We start from the raw sequence: 21,125 nt of genomic DNA, 5'->3' as shown, positions 1-21,125 counted from the left end.
GATAACAAAACCAGACAAAAACATTATCAGAAAATAAAATTGTTGACCAATATCCCTCATGAACACAGATGTAAAAATTCAATTCAGTTCAAAAAATTGGCAAAAATATATAATCCAACAATATATAAAATAATAAAACATCATGAGCAAGTGGGTTTATCCCAAGAGTATAAGATTAGTTTAACATTTAAAAATCAATCAGGGCTTCCTTGGTGGCACAGTGGTTGAGAGTCCGCCTGCCGATGCAGGGGACACGGGTTCGTGCCCTGGTCTGGGAAGATCCCACATGCCGCGGAGCGGCTGGGCCCGTGAGCCATGGCCGCTGAGCCTGCACGTCCGGAGCCTGTGCTCCGCAGCGGGAGAGACCACAACAATGAGAGGCCTACGTACCACAAAAAAAAAAAAAAAAAAAAAAAATCAATCAATGTAATTCACCATATTAGCAAACTAAAAAAGAAAAACCATATAATCATCTCAATCAATGCAGAAAAATCATTTTATAAAATTCGACATACATTTCTGATTTTTAAAATCTCAGCAAACCAGCAATAGAAGGGGCCATCCTCAATCTTCAAGGGACATCCTGAAGATGAAAAACAAGATGAAAAACACTGAAAAACATTCAATTAACATCATACTTACTTTCCCCTAAAACTGGGAACAGACAATGATGTCTTCTCTGACCACTTCAACATTGTACTGGAGGTTCCAGCCAGTGCAAAAAGCAAGAAAAAGAAATAAAAGGCAATAATACAAGGGAAGGAAGCAGTTAAACTATCTTGATTCACAGATGGCATAATTCTTTATGCAGAAAACCCTAAAAATCTACAGAAAATCTACTAGAACTAATAAATGAGCTTAGCAAGTTTGCAGGATACAAGGTCAATATTCAGTAATCATTTATAGTTCTATAAAATAGCAATAAACAATTGGAAATTATAATTTTAAAAACACAATTCATAGTAGCATCAAAAATATAAAAGACTTAGGGATATGAAGATCTGTTTACTGAAAACTACAAAATACTGCTGAGAGAAATTACAGAAGATCTAAATCAATGGAAAAATATGATTTTTTTTTTTTGCGGTACACGGGCCTCTCACTGCTGCGGCCTCTCCCATTGCGGAGCACAGGCTCCGGACGCGCAGGCCCAGCGGCCATGGCTCACGGGCCCAGCCGCCCCGCGGCATGTGGGATCCTCCCGGACCAGGGCAAGAACCCACGTCCCCTGCATCGGCAGGCGGACTCTCAACCACTGCGCCACCAGGGAAGCCCGAAAAATATGATTTTAATGCGTTTGAAAACTCAATATTGTCAAGATGTCAATTCTCCACAGATTGAGCTATAGATTCAGTGCAGTCTCAGTCAAAATTCCAAAAGAATTTTTTTTAAATTGGCAAGCTAAAATTCATCTAGAAATACAAAAGACCTAGAAAGCTAAAACAACTTTGAAAAAGAAAAGCAAAGTTGGAAAACTTACACTAGCTGATTGAAACACTTCATAGAACACAAAAACTAAATTGATATGACTTATACACCTAACTGTAAAAACTAAAACTATAAGGCTCCTAGTAGAAAACATAGGAGAATACATCGACTAGAATGGCTAAACTTTTGAAATCTAACAACACCAAATCTCTGTAAGGATGCAGAGCAACTAGAGCTCTCACATATTGCTGGAGAAGTATAAACTGGTACAACCACTTCGGAAAAATGTCTAACAATTTCTCACAAAGTTAAATATATACCCAACTTATGATCCAGCCATGTTTCTTCTCGGAAAAAAAAAAAATCAGAAGCAAAAATTGGAAACAACCCAATACAATTAGCAGGAGAATTGATAAAAACATTGTATTCTATTCATACAATGAAATCATACTCAGCAATAAAAAAAGAAGGAACTACTGATAGATACACCCATGAACATAGATGAATTTCAAAAACGTTATGCTTAGTGAGAGAAGTCAAACACACAAAAAAGTACATTTTGCATGCTTTCATTTCTATGAAGTTTAAAAATAGAAAAATTAATATATGGGGACAGAAATCAGAAAAGTGGTTGCCTGGGAGAATGGCAAGGGAGGAGGTGATAGAATAGAAAAGGACTCAAGGGAACTTTCTAGGGCAATGGCAGTACTTTTTCTTTTTTTAAAAAAAAATCTTTATTGGAGTGTAATTGCTTTACAGTGGTGTGTTAGTTTCTGCTTTATGACAAAGTGAATCAGCTATACATAAACATATATCCCCATATCTCTTCCCGCTTGCGTCTCCATCCCTCCGACCCTCCGTATCCCACCCCCCTAGGTGGTCACAAAGCACTGAGCTGATCTCCCTGTGCTATGTGGCTGCTTCCCACTAGCTATCTATTTTACGTTTGGTAGTGTATATATGTCCATGCCACTCTCTCACTTTGTCCCAGCTTACCCTTCCCCCTCCCCGTATCCTCAAGTCCATTCTCTAGTAGGTCTGCGTCTTTATTCCCGTCTTGCCCCTAGGTTCCTCATGACTTTTTTTTTTTTTTTTTAGATTCCATATATATGTGTTAGCATACGGTATTTGTTTTTCTCTTTCTGACTTACTTCACCCTGTAGGACAGACTCTAAGTCCATCCAACTCACTACAAATAACTCAATTTCGTTTCTTTTTATGGCTGAGTAATATTCCATTGTATATATGTGCCACATCGTTATCCATTCATTTGTCGATGGACACTTAGGTTGCTTCCATGTCCTGGCTATTGTAAATAGAGCTGCAATGAACACTGTGGTACATGACTCTTTTTGAATTATGGTTTTCTCAGAGTATATGCCCAGTAGTGGGATTGCTGGGTCGTATGGTAGTTAGTTCTATTTTTAGTTTTTTAAGGAACCTCCATACTGTTCTCCACAGTGGCTGTATCCATTTACATTCCCACCAACAGTGCAAGAGGGTTCGCTTTTCTCCACACCCTCTCCAGCATTTATTGTTTGTAGATTTTTGATGATGGCCATTCTGACTGGTGTGAGATGATATCTCATTGTAGTTTTGATTTGCATTTCTCTAATGATTAATGATGTTGAGCATTCTTTCATGTGTTTGTTGGCAATCTGTATATCTTCTTTGGAGAAATGTCTACTTAGGTCTTCTGCCCATTTTTGGATTGGGTTGTTTGTTTTTTTGATATTGAGCTGCATGAGCTGCTTGTAAATTTTGGAGATTAATCCTTTGTCCGTTGCTTCATTTGCAAATATTTTCTCCCATTCTGAGGGTTGTCTTTTGGTCTTGTTTATGGTTTCCGTTGCTGTGCAAAAGCTTTGAAGTTTCATTAGGTCCCATTTGTTTATTTTTGTTTTTATTTCCATTTCTGTAGGAGATGGGTCAAAAAGGATCTTGCAGTGATGTATGTCATAGAGTGTTCTGCCTATGTTTTCCTCTAAGAGTTTGATAGTGTCTGGCCTTATATTTAGATCTTTAATCCATTTTGAGTTAATTTTTGTATGGTGTTAGGGACTGTTCTAATTTCATTCTGTTACATGTAGCTGTCCAGTTTTCCCAGCACCACTTATTGAAGAGGCTGTCTTTGCTCCATTGTATATTTGGCAATACATTCTTGATTGAGGTATGGTGTACGCATTTGTCAAAACTCATCAAACTGTACACTTAGGATCTGTTCAGCTTACTGTATGCAACCATATCTCAAAAGATAAAAAAGCAAGTTTAAAACACAGGCAAATAGTCTCTATATGAAAAATCTGTCAACCTAAAATTAAAATTAAATTTATCTTAAGATTCCATTTTCACCAATCATATTTGCAAAATTCCAAAAGGCTCCGCAATACAGTCTGTTGGCGAGACTGTAGGAAAAATAGCCAAGTTCATATATTGTTGGGGTGAGTGCAACACAGTATAGCTATGAAGGGTATTATCAAGCAAAACTATATATGCACTTACCTTTTGGCCCAGCAATCAAACCTCTAGGACTCTACCCTGAAGATATATACCTCCATAAACACAAAACAACATATGCATAAGTGCATTGAGACACTATTTGAAATATCAAAAGACTGAAAACACCCTCAAATGTCCATCATTTGGATATAGTACATGCAAACAACAGTGGAGTCCCATGAATTGATAATAATTTTTAGGATATATTCAGTGGAAAAAAGAAAAACAAACCAAGGTGCCAGATATAGAGAACAAACTAGTGGTTAGTAGTGCGGGGAGGGCTGGGGAGCAGGGGGAGAGACAATATAGGGGTAGGGGATTTTTTTTAAAGGGTTATGGGATTATATGAAATCATGTGTGTGAAACTTTTGAAAACTGTAAAGCACTATAGAATTTAAAAATCTTTCATTCAATAATTTTTTTTTTTTTTTTTGCAGTACGCGGGCCCCTCACCGCTGCAGCCTCTCCCATTGCGGAGCACAGGCTCCAGTCGCGCAGGCCCAGCGGCCACGGCTCACGGGCCCAGCCGCTCTGCGGCACGCAGGATCCTCCTAGACCAGGGCACGAACCCACGTCCCCTGCACCAGCAGGCAGACCCCCAACCACTGTGCCACCAGGGAAGCCCAATAAAATTTTTTTAATTGCTCAGTAGTATTCCTTTGTATGGCTAATATACAACTTGTTTATTAATCTGTTGATGAACATTTGGGTTGTTTCCTTTCATTTTTGCTATGACAAAGCTGCTATGAAAAAAAAAAACACCAAACAGAAAAACCAAGATGCCAAATAATGTATACAACATGCTACATCTTGTGTAAAAAAGAAGGGAAATAAGACTATATAACAAATTTACTTACTTTTAGAAAGAGAAACACAGGAAATATGAGTTAATAAATTGAAAATGGTTACTTATCAGTGGTGGGTGGAGAAATCTGAAGGTGAAAGGGATGGGAGCAAGACTTCCCAGAAAACACCTTTTAATATAGTTTTGCATTTTGAACCATGTAAATGTTATATATTTTGAAAATAAAGTTAAATCAAAAGAAAGGGTGGGGGTGGGGAGCTAGATGGATACTGAAGCAAGCCTAAAATTCAGGTTTCAGAGTGCTAGCATGAACTTCAATGTCAACTAGCAAATTACCTAATGTTCACACACGGCTCTTCAGTGGGCTTTTATTCATGAAATTTTTGTGCAGACCTTATCTGGAGGAGCAGATGGAGATAATCTTACAAAGCAATTCCAATTCATGAACTATGAGCCCCATCTAATACAGAAAAATTTATGACAGGATAATTTGTAGGCTGATCAATATTTTCAAACTATCCAGGTTTTGTATACAGCAGTTGTATTTTCAAACCTTTGGTACTTAGTTTTTCTTAAATGAAATTTTTTTTTTTTTTTCCGGTACGTGGGCCTCTCACTGTTATGGCCTCTCCCGTTGCGGAGCACAGGCTCCGGACGCGCAGGCTCAGCGGCCATGGCTCACGGGTCCAGCCGCTCCGCGGCATGTGGGATCTTCCCGGACTGGGGCACGAACCCGTGTCCCCTGCATCGGCAGGCGGACTCTCAACCACTGCGCCACCAGGGAAGTTCCTTAAATGAAATTTTTGATGTATCAATAACTCATATCGTTTTGAGCTTGTCCCCACCCCTCCCAAATGTTTTCAGTACTGTAACCCAGAAAATCTTGTTGATTGTAGATTTGGGTACTGATTTCCATTTATTAGACATAGAATCCTTTCCATGTGCAGACATTTCAAAATTTGCATCTGAGTACGTTTAATGAAAGATGACACTTAAATCACATATATCAAGTTCTCTAAAGATAACATTCTCATCTAGTTTCACCCTGCCAAGTGTATTATTCTATCATAAAGTGGAGAGCTAAAGTTAATGCTTAGGTACAATTAACTATACATGCCTACAAAATCAGTGAATTTGCTCTCTCTTTTCTTCCCCTTACTCTCTTTAACAAATGTTGTAACTGGGCATTTGGAAGTAGGTGTAATTCAGAGTATTGCTTGGTGTTAATCATACCTTTAATCTATTTGAAGCCATCCTACACTTTCACACACATGATTATAATACCTTAAGACAGTCCCTATGTTCATGAGGAATTTTTCTGTTGTTCACATTAAGACATGTTTAATCACTTCGAAGTGATTACATGGCACTGAACTACATGGCACTGAAGTTTTAAAACCCTGAGAAAACTGATTCTACATCTTTTTCAGGTTGGTACACTTATAATTCATACTTTGAATATGTTAAATCAGATTCCCACCTTAAACTAGATTGGTAAGTGGTAGTCAGACCAAGAGTTTAGAAAAATGCATATTAATCTTTACATTGAGAATATTACTCGCTTTCTTGTTAGTTTGTTGAAGCGCCATTATTTGGTTTTAGGATGGGTACAACTCAGTAGACATCACTAAGACTTAACAGGAATTTCCTTTTCCTTTCTCATTTCCACTTTAATTCATTGCTTGCATTTTCACCGTCTTTTTCAACCACAATTGAGGGTCCTAATGCAACCTAAACCCATGCTTCCTTCCCATTCTAAGAGCGCAAAAATCTAGGAATATGATGTTAGGAGGAGGTAAATACTACTACTCCCCAAATGCTTTGTTTGTGATAGTTCTTTATTACCCTTTCACTGTCTGTAGGATCTGTAGCAGTGTTCCCTTTTTTTTAATTAGTTATCTATTTCATACATATTAGTGTATATATGTCAACCCCATCTCCCAATCCATCCCCCCGCCTCTTTCCCCCTTGGTGTCCATACGTTTGACCTCTACATCTGTGTCTCTGCCCTGCAAACCGGCTCATTTGTACCATTTTTCTAGGTTCCACATATATGCGTTAATATACGATATTTGCTTTTCTCTTTCTGACTTACTTCACTCTGTATGACAGTCTCTAGATCCATCCACGTCTCTACAAATGACTGAATTTCGTTCCTTTTTATGGCTGAGTAATATTCCATTGTATATATGTACCACATCTTTATCCATTCATCTGTCTATGGACACTTAGGTTGCTTCCATGACCTGGCTATTGTAAATAGAGCTGCAATGAACATTGGGGTGCATGTGTCTTTTTGAATTATGGTTTTCTCTGGGTATATGCCCAGTAGTGGGATTGCTGGGTCATATGGTAATTCTATTTTTAGTTTTTTAAGGAAGCTCCATACTGTTCTCCATAGTGGCTGTACCAATTTACATTCCCACCAACAGTGCAAGAGGGTTCCTTTTTCTCCACACCCTCTCCAGCACCCAAATGCTTCTTCTTAACACAAACTTAACCACTATGACGTACATCCCAACTTGCCCAGGATAGCCCCATTTCTTGGCTGTTGTCCTGCCCAACTAATAGCATTGTCCCTTTTCGATCTCAAAGGGGTTCTGGTTTGGACTATAAAAATGTCAGCCTAATTATACGTTATACATTTTAAAACATTTTTCTCTTGTTAAAGAAATATTCAAAATGAAGTTTCTTTCAAACGTGACTACAGAGTAAGCACTCAGCAATTCCTATTTCTCTGCAGTAGGAGGTAGAATAGCACTTGCTCTGGAGTCGGATCAACATAGTTGGAATCTTACCTTCAATACTTAATAACCACAAACCTTGGGCAAGTTACATGATCCTCTCTTTGCCTCAATTTACGTATGTGTAAGATGAGGCTAAAACAGTACATCAGAGGGTCATTGTGAGGACTAAAGAGAATATATTTAAAGTACTTAGCACTATGCTTTGCAACAGTATTCAGTAAAGGGTAGGTATCTTTAGGCCATACTAAAAAAATACCATCCTCATTTCCCTGTTCAACTGAAAAGTATTTCTTCCTTTCAAAACCAAAATACCACATGGGTTGCTTCATGGTATATATACAAAACTATTAATTACTGTGTAAAGCACTCAAGACAATGATACAAAATGTTTAAAATTGATGACTGTTTGCTGTTTCACAAAGACCAATGTAATTGCATCCCTGGTGCTCTTGGAAGACCGAAGTGACTCCACCACCCCCTCAAATTCAGCACCTCTTCCCGTCCACTGCAATCCATCCGGTTGTTGCTCCACTGAAGGTGCTCTGGCAAATGTCACCAACCATCTTGTGCCAAATCCAAAGAAATCCATTTAATCCTCATCTTTGCAACATGGAATTGTTACTTTTGAAAAACTTTAGCGTGTCTAAGATCACCCTGGCTGGTTTCTTTTAGCTTTCTGCTCCTTTGCAATCTCCTCTCCCCTTACAGGCTGACGTTCCTAGGTGGGTATTTGATCGACCTCTCCTCACCATACAGTTCCTGTATGATCTTACCTCCTCTGGCTCTAAGCACCACCTCGATGATGGACAGCAAGATACATGGTTCCGGTTCAGGCCTCTCCTAATTTCAACTACTTAGGTGCGTTACAAGCAGTTCTACTCTGATTTTCCATTCTAGTTAGAAGGGCCTCCACCCACGGGTAGACATCTAATGGGTCCTGTGGACTTTACTTTTGTCTTCCAAATCTGCGCTCCTATTTCCATCCTCACAACATCCAAAGTCCAAGTCCAAATCACCTCTTCCTTGAATTTCTGTGTTTTAGAAATGCCCCTCTAGCAGCAATGTGGAAGATAAAGCAGGCACGAAGACTACTGCAAATTCAATGTTGTTCTTTTGCTTAATTCTGTGCATGGTTCCACATTAACTACAGGGTAAAGTGTAAACATCTCTCACGGCAGAGGAGGCTTTTCAACATCGGGGGCTTCCACTCTCCAGTACACTCCTCTAATCCCTTAGTCAAAGTTCCCAAATCCTCTTGCTCTAGGTGTGATACAAACCCTGCTGAAATGCAAGTCCCAATCAATACTATTCACCTTTCTTATCTCTTCTAGGTTCTGCTTGACATATTACATGAATCTCCCATATGAGGTGCATGTATGAAGAGTAAAAGGCAGGGATCACATCTTATTCAGATTCTTTTTTAGGAGATACTAAATAAATATATTGACTAAATGAAAATACACATGATAATTTAAAGATTTAAGTTCTGAGAAGCAGACACTTCATTTAATGTAATTTCATAATATTACGTGATCTTTTATTTCAGTTGCCTATTACTAGTAATTTGAGAGTCCCAACTGTCAAATACTACTTTGGAAAAGTGACTTAGATTTTAGTTCAAAATACAGAAGCCAAAATTTAATTGATTTAACTTAAATGGGTTAAACAAGTTAAATTGCTATACTGATGGTGTAAGAGTTCCTGTTTAGCTGGTGACAATAAGAAAAGAATATGATTTAGTTCTCACTTTCTGGATCAACACCTTTTTTTAATATGTCATATAATTAGTTTCTTTCTCTAAACAATGTGTGTGCAAATGATGCAAACTCATTTCATTATTAAGGCACCCAGATAGTGTGTGCTTAGCTGGATTTACCTATATAAGCAGTAAAAAGAAAAGAGAGGAAAAAAGCATGCTATTTCTTCTGCAACCTGAAAAATGTAAGTTATTAAAGCAGTTAAATTGAAGAAAAGAAAGCAGTTTACATAAGACTCTGTTCATCTAGTTACACCTCAGACTAATGTTGATAGGTTTGACTTGTCTCTTATCCTCTACCCATTCAAACACTAAGTGAGCAAGTATTACTCTGAACCTTTAACTTCCAAATATTGTATTAGTGAAACACCACTAAATTACTCTTAAATGTCAGACAACTTATGTTAATCTTGGCAATAAACCATCTTAATAAAACCATAGAAAAAATGAGACACTGTGTTAGTAAGATAAACTAGGAATGGTTAAGGAACATTTAGGCATAGCTTTAGCATTCTTATAATCTTTGCTTCTGGATAGTTGACGTACTTTTTTTTTTTAATTAAAGTATAGTTGATTTACAACGTTGTGTTAATTTCTTTGACTTGCAATTTTTATTTGCAAAAATGTTTTGTCTTGTTTTTTTTTTTTTTTTCCTCATTGGCGATACGTGGGCCTCTCTCACTGTTGTGGCCTCTCCCGTTGCAGAGCACAGGCTCCGGGACGCGCAGGCTCAGCGGCCATGGCTCACGGGCCCAGCCGCTCCGCGGCATGTGAGATCTTCCCGGACCGGGGCACGAATCCATGTCCCCTGCATCGGCAGGCGGGCTCTCAGCCACTGCCCACCAGGGAAGCCCGTCTTGAGTTCTTTTAAAAAATCAGTGGTTAAACATCTTAAGCAGCACTTAGACAACCACTCTTGCTTCTTAACTAAAATTTGTAATTATTTCCTTCTGAAATTTTAAGAGATGATTGCTGCTAGTAGATATTCAAATTCAATTATTTACCAAATTATTAACTAATTGGATAAAATATCTCTGTGCTTTAAAGCCTTCAAACGGTTTCTAGGAGGACAACATACTCCACAACTATCTGAAAAAGAGCACTTGTTAATGCAGTCAGCACAGCATTTCACCAGTTAGGATTATAAATTCTCTTTAGTTATATATAACTTCCTTTACAGCATTCTCTATGCGCCTTCATTGAATATTCCTGGAAAAACCTTAGAGAGAACAGCATGATAAAATGAGAATATGTGCCAAATACAAGGTACCATTATTACAAAATGAAATACTATTGGTAATTAGAAGTGACGTGTTAATGCTAATATAGCTTACTATATTTTATTAGTGATGTGGAATTGGAAGACTCCCTCCCCTGCCCAAATCATGTCATGCAAGCAGGAAAGCATGAAATGTCAAAACTGCCTAACATTAAAAAATAAGTCTCTTAATTTATTTGCATTCTAAAATAGAGCCCTTCATCTGAATCTTTTTTCCATATAAAACACTACTAAGTGATGTACAGGATTTGTCAAGCCCATAGAACATTCCCTTTGAAATCTTAAGTTCAATCACTATTTGTTTTCTACTATTATACTACATTTTGGCAGCAACTGTTTATTGGTCTGTCATTGCAGTAATTGCAATTTAACAATAAACCAGTCTGACATTTTAGGTCTTGAAGATACATACCATATATATTTCTTTAAAAATAATCATACTTTTGTAAGCAATACTTTACAGTAGACACCTCAAAAATCTACCATAGATGTGAAACTTAAAACGAGAAAAATTTAAGCTCTAAATCTTTATACATATATATCCAGATTTCTATATATATTATATATACATATACAAGTATATATAAAATATATATAATCAGATTTGAAAAATGAACAAAAACTGGGCACTGTACATAAAGTCTTTTTAAAACTCAAACAATAGAAACCTCTTTAAACATTAAACAATTTTAATAAAAGTTTCTGTACAATGCTAAGCAGTTTTATTTACACATAGAAAATGTAGTAGGAGTAGTGTTTGAAATTACAGAACTCCTTAAAATTTCAATGGCAGGTAAATCTGGAAAAAATAACAGCATTCCATTCACAAATATTTTCAAGCAATAAATATGTATTTATAAATAGTGTAAATTTACATCAAGATTAGAAACAAAAATCACAAATCTGGTTTATTCCTTAGTCTATGTGCAATCCATTATCTTTGTGACTTGGCTGTTAATTTTTTAAACTTTTTATTTAGGAACCAAAAGTGTAATAACCGTCATGGTTTCAAAACAAGACAGAAAAACATAAAAGCAGTAAAAAAGTTCCTTACCTAACTTTTCACATTAAAAAAAAGTTGACCAAAGAAAGACTTAAAATTGCTAACTACCTTACAAAGAAATGACCAGCTAGGCTAGTATTTTTTTCCAAGGAAAATTCTGAAGGGGGAAAAGATAGATGAAAACCAATTCATCAGCCCAGAAATAGAGAAATATAAAAGAGGTTGTCTTCAAGTCAGTAGTCTGTATGATGTTGCCAGTTTTGTCAGATATATACAAAACATGGAAATTATTATTTTTTTTTCTGAAGTACAGCTGATCAGCTTTGTGAGAGTCCTGGAGTAGGAGCAATGCTCTCCCCTGTCCAGTTGGTTGACACTCCGCACTTGGAAGGTTGCATAGACACAGTTTTCAGCCAGCAGCCTTACGAGATAGCTACAAAAACCAGTGGTGCAGAACTGGGTTAGTTCCTGAATAGCAGAAAAGTTCTCATTTAATGTCCATGGAACAATATCAAGATGAGGAGGATGGTAATGGAGGAGCCTGAAAATAAAAGTAAAGTATGTTACTTTGGTATACAAATTGTTAATAGTGTTCCCTAGCTCCAGGTTACAAACACAGCCTGTGTATGAAAGTAAAGGAAATAACAATTCTCAAGAAAGTTCAACGGCCTGCCACACTCTGTCAAGCAAAACCAACCTCCCTTACTGTCTCCCACCTGGTCAATTTTCCTAAGAGTCTGAGACCATTACCCAACTCAGCACATCCACATTTTTTGGTACTTGTTCACCAATTAGTCAAAAACTCTTAGAATGTTATTAGGTTGACCATTTTTTGAGATTGCTTAAAAATATAAAGAAGGCTTGTGGAAAATAATATAACAAATCAATTATGATTTCATTAGTGACTTGCTTCAGAAGCTAACTCAACTAGATAATAAATTTTGTTTAACATATTCCAGATAATTTTCTTCTTCTTCAAGCAATCCTGAAGACCATTCAAGTGAAAGTATGAGGAGCTAAATTTCAAAAGTTCAGTTTCTGATCACATATGTAAGAGAAAAAGTACTGAGGGAATTCAACAATTCTCTTCTATTCATAAAACTACTGATGTGCTAGAGTAAAATGCTTCCCCCTAAGCATCTGCTGTTTAAAATTAAAAACTGTATGCAATTTATAAAGATACTTGAATTTCATAAGGTTATATAACATTGCAGGAAGTTAAGCTCCATCAAATATCCCCATAAAGTTAATACTTCTGGCAAGGACAAGATTTTAAATAAATACAATTAGCTCTAAAAGCAGAAGTATATTTAAAAGCATACATACTGATTCATATTGTGGACACTAATAACCTATAAACACAAACATTTTATCAAATGACATAAAGGATGTGACAGTGTTCTAAAAGCACACAGATTTTTAAATGTAATTACTGTGACATTATTTAGGGCTGGTCTCACCCAGGAAGAAAAGTGAAAATGAAATATGCCAACTTCATAGGAATAAATACCTGGAAGTGGAAGAGGGGGAGTGATATGTTTACTCATGCAATATCTGACGAGCCAAAGGAAATTTTAAATATTTCATTACCTCCTCCTTATCAGGTGGCAGAACAAACACTGCTGCTTCCCTATCCAGCTAACTATATACTCACATGTTGATTTCACTTACTAATGTAAATTGGTCATAGACTTGCATCAGGTCCTCCATTTTGTACTGTTCTAGCACCACAAAATTTTCCAGGTTTCCACTTGTTTTTCGTGCACAATCTTGGCAATGCACTATGTAGGTCTTTTGAGAATTGCTCTCATTAGTGACAAAAAGCAGATCAAAAACCTCCACCTATTTATACAAGAGAAAAAGCATTCAATAGAGACAGTAGTATTTATTTATTGTACTACTTTAGTATAATCATAGAGTTCTACTTCACATGGAGTTGTGGACAGTGATCACTGGTTAAGAGTGGGTACTAAGAGTTAGGAGTGTTTAAGAATCTTTAATAGATCAGGTTTATTTTGCACCGGACCCAAAGACATGGGTGGTAATGTCTATTTAGGGGAGTGACCTTGGGGAATGACATATTCATTACAACCACTGGCAAAAGCCTAATTCAAAAGTTTGATAAAAGTCAGCCTATTTATTTGTTTTAAATTCAAAACATTAGTATACAATCAGATGAAAGTGATCATTATTTTCCTTTTACTTCTCAATGATAGTACTTATCACAGGGCACTGTATATGGATATTTGTCTTCCCCAATAGACTGAGCTCCTCAAAGATGAAGACTATGTTTTACTCATCTTTGTAACTCCAGAGCATATCATTTCACAGTGCTTAGTGCTTAGCCAAACCTCAAAACAAACTTGTTGAATGAATATAATCTGATTATTTTACAGATGAGGAAACTGACAGGTAAGTGACAGTAAGTGAATGTTCAGCTATAAGCCTCATGTTAAGGAGTATGAGTACAATCAAAAAGTATAGTCATGAGTATAGCATGATTTTAGAAATAATACCTCTGTGTTAGAGAGACTGATGAGGTGCTAAGGCTCAAGCAGGATAAGGAATAACAGTACAGAATAAAAGTCATTCTCAAATACTGGAAAGCTTATACATTCATTTTTCTGAGGTATAACACACCTAACTAGAATCTATCTGGTCTCCCAGATAGATTAGCCAGGTTATACAGCATTAAAATAGCTGATAGATAGACTGAATCATCTCAAATAAAAGTCAACATCAGAATTACAGAATTTCAAGGTCTGGAGTAGATCATTAATATCCCTGGCTTTGGCATATCCTTGAATGTATTCAATGAAAGAAAATTCTCATGACTTCATGTCTTCTTTGAAGTTATGTTAATTAAAATCCCAGAGTTACCCATGTTTTCCATTACTATCAATGAGCAACAACATGAACCTCATAATCTGAGCTACAACATTTGTGAACATCCTTCAACCTGTCCCTCACTTCTGCCATTTAATGAGTTGTCTGATGAATTTTACCTTCGAAATATTTTTGTACTCCTCTCCTTCTTTAATATTCCCACTGCCAGGTTCTAGTCTAGGCCTTAGGATAACAACTCTTAACACCACTGCAAGAGCTTCTTATCTCCATCCTCTCCAATCACTTTTCCAACTTGGGTGCCTGCCCAAAAACTTTTGATGGCTCTATGACCTCCGAATAGATATCAAATTCCTTAAAATTATTCAAGATGCTCTGCAAACTTCCTACCAACTAGGCTTATATGTAGAATTTACATAGTCTGTGTTCCAGCCACATTGGACTATTTACCGTTTTCTGAAGAAACCATTCCATTTCCCATGTTGTTCCTATAGCTCATAACAACATTCATTCTACTTCCAACTGTCATCATTTTTTAGTCCGCTAAAGTCATACTCATCCTTCAAGGATGGACTCAAATGTTAATACTTTGGTGAACTCTTAGGCCAATACTAGAAGGAAAAAATTAGGTCATTTTCTCCCTTAGTGTTATCCTAACAGTAAGACCAAGACCAACTTTGCATTCACCACAGTCTCATATAACATTACAACTATTTGTAATTTGTCTTCCCCAAGTAGGATGTAAGCTCCTTCAGAGCAGGTACCATATCTTTGTTTCTGCATCTCTTGCAAGCCTTGGCCACAGGAGAAGATTGACCCATGTACTGTGAATTGTACCAGAGAGGATTGAACAATGATCTGCCTGGAGCTATACTGAACTATATCCACTTTACTGGCATCTGTATACATCTGGACTGTTCCCAGTTTAAAATCTCAAGACTAAACTTGACGCTTATCATCTGTATCAGTATCCATGGGGAACTGGTTCCAGGACCCTCCATGGATACCAAAATCCAAGGATGCTCCAGTCCCTTACAAAAAGTGGTGTAGCAACTGCATATAACCTATGCACATCCTCCCCTATAATTTAAATCATCTCTAGATAACCTATTAATACCTAAAACAATGGAAATAATTGCTGGTGCATGGCAAATTTAAGTTTTGCTTTTTGAAACTTTCTGGAATACTCCCCACCCCACCCCCTGAATATTTTCGATCTGTGGTTGGTTGAATCCACAGATAGGAACCTGTGGATAGAGAGAGAGGGCCAACTGTTACCTACCAGATAAATGACACTAGTAGATACTTTTAGAGTTAATTCACAGTTAGTGAAATGGCGTATCACCAGATTAAATTTTAATATAGTAGTTACGTAACAAGACTGAACACAACAATTTCAGTAAAATGCATTACATAAAAGTACATTTTAAAAAATAACTATGGTGCTTCCCTGGTGGCGCAGTGGTTGACAGTCCGCCTGCCGATGCAGAGGACACGGGTTCGTGCCCCGGTCCGGGAAGATCCCACATGCCGCAGAGCGGCTGGGCCCGTGAGCCATGGCTGCTGAGCCTGCGCGTCCGGAGCCTGTGCTCCGCAACGGGAGAGGCCACAACAGTGAGAGGCCCGCGTACCGCAAAAATAAATAAATAAAATAAAATAAAATAAAATAAAATAAAATAAAATAAAATAAAATAAAATAAAACAAAATAAAAAATAACTAAAGAGGGCTTCCCTGGTGGCGCAACGGTTAAGAATCCACCTGCCAGTGCAGGGGACACGGGTTTGAGCCCTAGTCTGGGAAGATCCCACATGTCGCAGAGCAACTAAGCCCGTGAGCCACAACTACTGAAGCCTGCACACCTAGAGCCTGTGCTCCGCAGCCACCGCAATGAGAAGCCTGCGAACCGGAATGAAGAGTAGCCCCCGCTCACCACAACTAGAGAAAGCCCACACACAGCAACAAAGACCCAACACAGCCAAAAATAAATAAATTAAATAAATAAATAAAAACAAAACAAAAAACTAAAGAGAAACCAAAACTGGAGAGGTAAGAGGTTTATAAAATAACTGTGGATAAGAACAGTTACTTACCTCACAAATGCTACAGTAATGCGCTGGCTCTTCTTTTGTTCGCCCATGCCAGATAATCTCTTTTCCTGCAGCAATGAGAGCTTCCCTCAATGTCTGACACTGCTTCAGAGTTCTCAGAAGACAATACCTATATTGTGGGGGGAAAATTATTTGTGACCAGCAACTGAACATTGAAAATTTTTAGCATGAAAGATGTATCAATAGAAGTAATGCCAAGAGATTCTGTTTTAATATCTGTAACCACATTTTTTTTCATCAATTTCTCAGATATTCTCAGATTTTAAAAATAAGGCCAATGCCCAGCAGGTCTGACAATGACAATATCAGATCATTTAAAGTTGAGAATAATTGATATCTGAATATCAAAATATAATAACCTGACACCTTGTTTAAGTGTAAGTTGCTAATTTTGGCTCTTATTTGGGCAAGTCAATTAACCTCTTTGGAAGTCAATGTCTCATCCTTGAAATAAGGGGTCTGAATTCCAGATGTGAACTCTATGATTCTAAGTAAGGCAGGAAAGCACACTATTTCTATCAACACTACCTAGACACTCATAAACAGCATCACTTATATGGCTGCTTTTGAAACTTTTGAGTATATAAGCAGAAAAGTATTTATGGATTTAGTCACTACACCATACAAAAAATGGTTTCACTGTAGTGCTGAAGAAGAAAAAAGACACTTCATTCCTTGATTTTAACTTGAAGATAATACAGTGAAATATTTCATTCATATTAACATAATTGAACTTTTCTTATACCTTTTCTAAACTCATACTTATGATGCTAATGATATAGTGAATTCTCACAATTTGTGATTTTCCTATAGTTTGCTGTCACTACTTGGAATTATTTGCTAAGTTCTCTCACTTGGAACTACTAATATTTAAAGTATAATAAATAATAGCATATTTAATTTCTCTTAATTCATACTTCCTTGCTATTTTACAAGTTACTAGGTTAAAGTACTGTAACTTATCAGAACCCACATAAATTAAAAGCCAGCATAAAAAAGATTAAAGATATGTGTAAAATTTGATAACTTATTTAACAAACATAAAACAACATCAACCTTATAGTTGTAAGGCAAACCCCTTAAGTATCATTTTCAAAGGATTTCTCTGTCAGTTTGGCTCCAGCAATTCTTGTGTGTTTAACTTATTTAGAAACAAAACAACGCTTTAGACTATGGTTGCAAGTCAAAACTAGGACAGCTGTGTGTGTATGTGTGTATGTATGTATGCCAGGGGAGGAGCAAGTAAAAATTTAGATCATGGCAAAAACGGAGAGCATATAATTCAGATTTTGCTGCTAGCTCTTGAACAGAACCTGTTCCTCCCTTTTGCCCTCTGTGTCCTATATACTTCATCTCTGAAGGCACTGATCTAACTGAACAAGTTTTCCAAGCAGGGCTTCAAAATAAGGTCTTTTTCACAGGAAAATACTGCCTAAAACTCTGCAGTACAGAAAGATTTATATACTTACTTATACTTATAAATAAGTATAAGTATATAATTAAGTACTTATAAGTACTTCCTTATACTTATTTATATATAAGTATAGGAAGATTTATAGACTCCACTATGCTCCCATGTGGGAAAACAAACAAAAAATGATAAAACAATACTATAAAAATAAATAAATAAAAAATAAGAACAAGACAGGAAACATGGTATTAGGTACTTCACACATATTATGCCATTTAGGACTCTTAACAACCCTGTGCAGGAGGCACTATTATCTCCACCCCACAGATAAGAAAACTAGGGCCCAGAGAAGCCGATATTATAAAGCTATTTTTAAGTGGTTGGGCTAGGGGTTTGTAAAAGCAGAAAATCTCAAGTTTCCCCTCACTATCTTACACTGTACTATCTTCTTTCTGGTCTCTTTTCACATCTTCTTACCCACTTTCCCCTTTCTCTTTTGAAAATGAGATTCTTGGGGCTCAGTCAGCACAGTTTTCCCCACACACAGAGCCTTGGTTCTGTGGAGTATTATTCCACTCTTTAGTCAGCAAATGAACTTTCACTTCCAATGCTACTAACTGCTTTGGCAGTTAGATTAGACTGTAGTTTATAATTTATGGCTAGTTTGGTAGTTTCATCTAGAAAAAGGCAATATACTACTTTTCTGCAAACAATAAAGGGTTAGAGTTAGGGTTGCTAAGAATAAATACTAAGCCAACAGTATTTTGCTTCTGAAATCACAGCTCCAGAATTTTTATTTTGTGAGATACTGGAGTCTAAGAAAACCAACAGCTCTATTAATCTGATCTGACAACGAATAACCAAGTCGCGGTTTTCCCCCTGCCCTTATGATTTTTCTTAACAGTAAAATTTTTTGTTCCTTCCCATTTTCAAAGGGTAGCAGTTGGAACAGAAGAAGAATTGAGAGAGACAGAGGCTCTTCTGTAGTTTCGGGTTAGCAGATGCAAACTAATACATATAGAATGGATAAACAACAAAGTCTTATTGTATAGCACAGGGAACTATTTTAAATACCTTGAGATAAACCATAGTGAAAAAGACTATAAAAAAGAATGTATATATATGTATAACTAGGACTTCCCTGGTGGTCCAGAGGTTAAGACTCCGCACTTCCGCTGCAGGGGGCGCAGCTTCAATCCCTGATTGGGGAACTAAGATCCCATATGCCACGCAGTGCGGCCAAATATATATATATATATATATATACACACACACACACACACACACGCACATATATATATACACACATATATATAAAACTAAACCACTTTGCTGTACAGCAGAAATTAATACAACGTTGTAAACAACCACACTTCTATTAAAAAAAGAATTCAATTTGTTAAAAAAATAAATCACTAGCAAAATGTGTAAAACTGTAGAAGACAGAAGATGCTGCTTTAAATACATTTTAGGAACAGGGTCAGAAATGATTTCAGAGCTAGAGAAGCTGGGAATCAAACTTCCCTTTGACTTTTCAGGATCAGTCAGGATCAATCTGGTTTCAGGACTCAAGTACTGGTTTTAGTTGTTTGGATAAAAGACTACACAAAAAGGCAGGGGTTATTAAAAGGCAGATCTGGCTTGGAAGAAAATCACAAGGAAGAGGCTGACTGAGGGCTGGGTGTATTTGAGGTTACACAGAAGAATATAATCCAACCATAAACCCATCTGGCAAAGATGAAACCTAAAATGGGATGGAATTTTAGAAAACAGCTTGCCATAGGGGATAGAAATGAAAATATACTTGAAATATTACAATAAAAAAACTGAAGACAATAATATGAGGACAAACGATCATACACAGTATATTTATAAATCAACACATTAGGAAAAAGACAGACTTAGTATGCCACGGATGCTAAAAGGAGAGGGAGGCAGAACTCACAGTTTTCATAAAGTTGTCAATTTAGATGTGACAGGAAGGAGAAGTGGGAGGAAGGCACCTTCTAGGCAAAAGGAATTCCATGAGCAAAGGTAGTGCCCAGATTATTTAGGGAATAAACAACTGTTCTTATGACTTTAATCTTGGGATGACGTTTCTGAGGTAAGAGAACAAAGGAATGAAGCCAGTGATATTACTGGGTTGGCCAAAAAGTTCATTTGGGTTTTTCCTTATGACAAATCCAAACGAACTTTTTGGCCAACTCAATATATTACGCTGAAGTTAAGAAAACACTGGGAACTAGTATGACATTTTGGGGGTAACCTGACTACGTTTCCAAAGTAAGTTCCTAAATATCGGTGTGGAGACAAGATGAAGCATGGGTTAACTTGCTATGGCACTTTATGGTAACAATGGTAACAATGGTTAACCATATGGTAACAATCTCTGCCACTAAGAAGCAGATGATGTACAAATTTTAAAAGTATACCAAGAAGTGCCTTGCCTTGCCCAGTCTCTCTTACTGAAGGACCCATGTAGGGCAAAGTGAGCCAACATGTGAGCCCTCAAGACTTCCCACCTGTCACTCCAAAGGTGGATTCCCCTAGGACAACAGTGAGTGTCTAAATATCAGTAAGACATATAACAGTTTCATTTAAACCAACCACATGGCTGAAAATCAAGGTCTCAGTCAATGATAAAATGAGTATCTTACGAATTTTAAACTCTCAGATAGAAAAAACACGCATGAAAGCAAATATATGTTAACCACGAGAATGCAGAGTTTTAGAATTTTTAGATTTTGTTTGCTCAATATTATCACAAAGCATTGCATATTTAACCCAATGGTGTTATTAGAAGACTCCCAAGGACAACAGCACTAAAATCTATGCTAACTATGGACTGGTCTTCATGGCTATACCCTCTTATTCAATTATTAGGCCAACAGCCTATGACTACAGAGCTGTAGAACACCTCATATATCCATTTAAACATGGGAATCAAAGGGAAAAGGGAGTTAATATTTAACAGTCTGCTTTATTTTATACTCAAAACCTCGGTGCTTGTGATAAAGTATATATTATATAGATAGGGTAATAATCTATAATACGTGTGAAAGAAAAGGAGAAACAAAAATATTTTTAGTTCTAAAAGAGACTGAACCTAGACTAGGGTGTCCCTAACTTGTCTGGACCATAGGATTCATCTAGGCCATTCACTGTGAAAGAGATTCCCAGGGTTCTTCACACAGAGCTCTGAATTTATTTATTAGGAACAGAGTCTAGAAATCTATTTTAATAA

General features: G+C 36.9%; 1 protein-coding gene across 4 annotated transcripts in view; it reads right to left on the bottom strand.

Annotated features, from left to right (window-relative positions):
* Positions 1–11,003: 11,003 nt before the first annotated feature.
* The window catches only part of KDM6A (lysine demethylase 6A), a 209,086-nt gene continuing 198,964 nt past the window's right edge, over positions 11,004–21,125 (bottom strand). For 3 of the 4 annotated variants that reach the window (XM_079911712.1, XM_079911713.1, XM_079911714.1), the window contains 3 exons: positions 16,453–16,579; positions 13,189–13,359; positions 11,004–12,058 (listed from right to left, as the gene is read on the bottom strand). In XM_079911712.1, the coding sequence (XP_079767838.1) occupies positions 12,029–12,058; positions 13,189–13,359; positions 16,453–16,579 (328 nt within the window). In that variant the 3' untranslated portion in view covers positions 11,004–12,028. The remainder of the gene's footprint in view (positions 12,059–13,188; positions 13,360–16,452; positions 16,580–21,125) is intronic. The other variant, XM_079911715.1, reaches the window with a different exon arrangement.

This window comes from Stenella coeruleoalba (genome assembly GCF_951394435.1).
Source record: "Stenella coeruleoalba genome assembly, chromosome: X".
Taxonomy (NCBI): domain Eukaryota; kingdom Metazoa; phylum Chordata; class Mammalia; order Artiodactyla; family Delphinidae; genus Stenella; species Stenella coeruleoalba.
The sequence above is the reverse complement of the archived record's forward strand: the minus strand, read 5'-3'. Positions and strand labels throughout refer to the sequence as shown.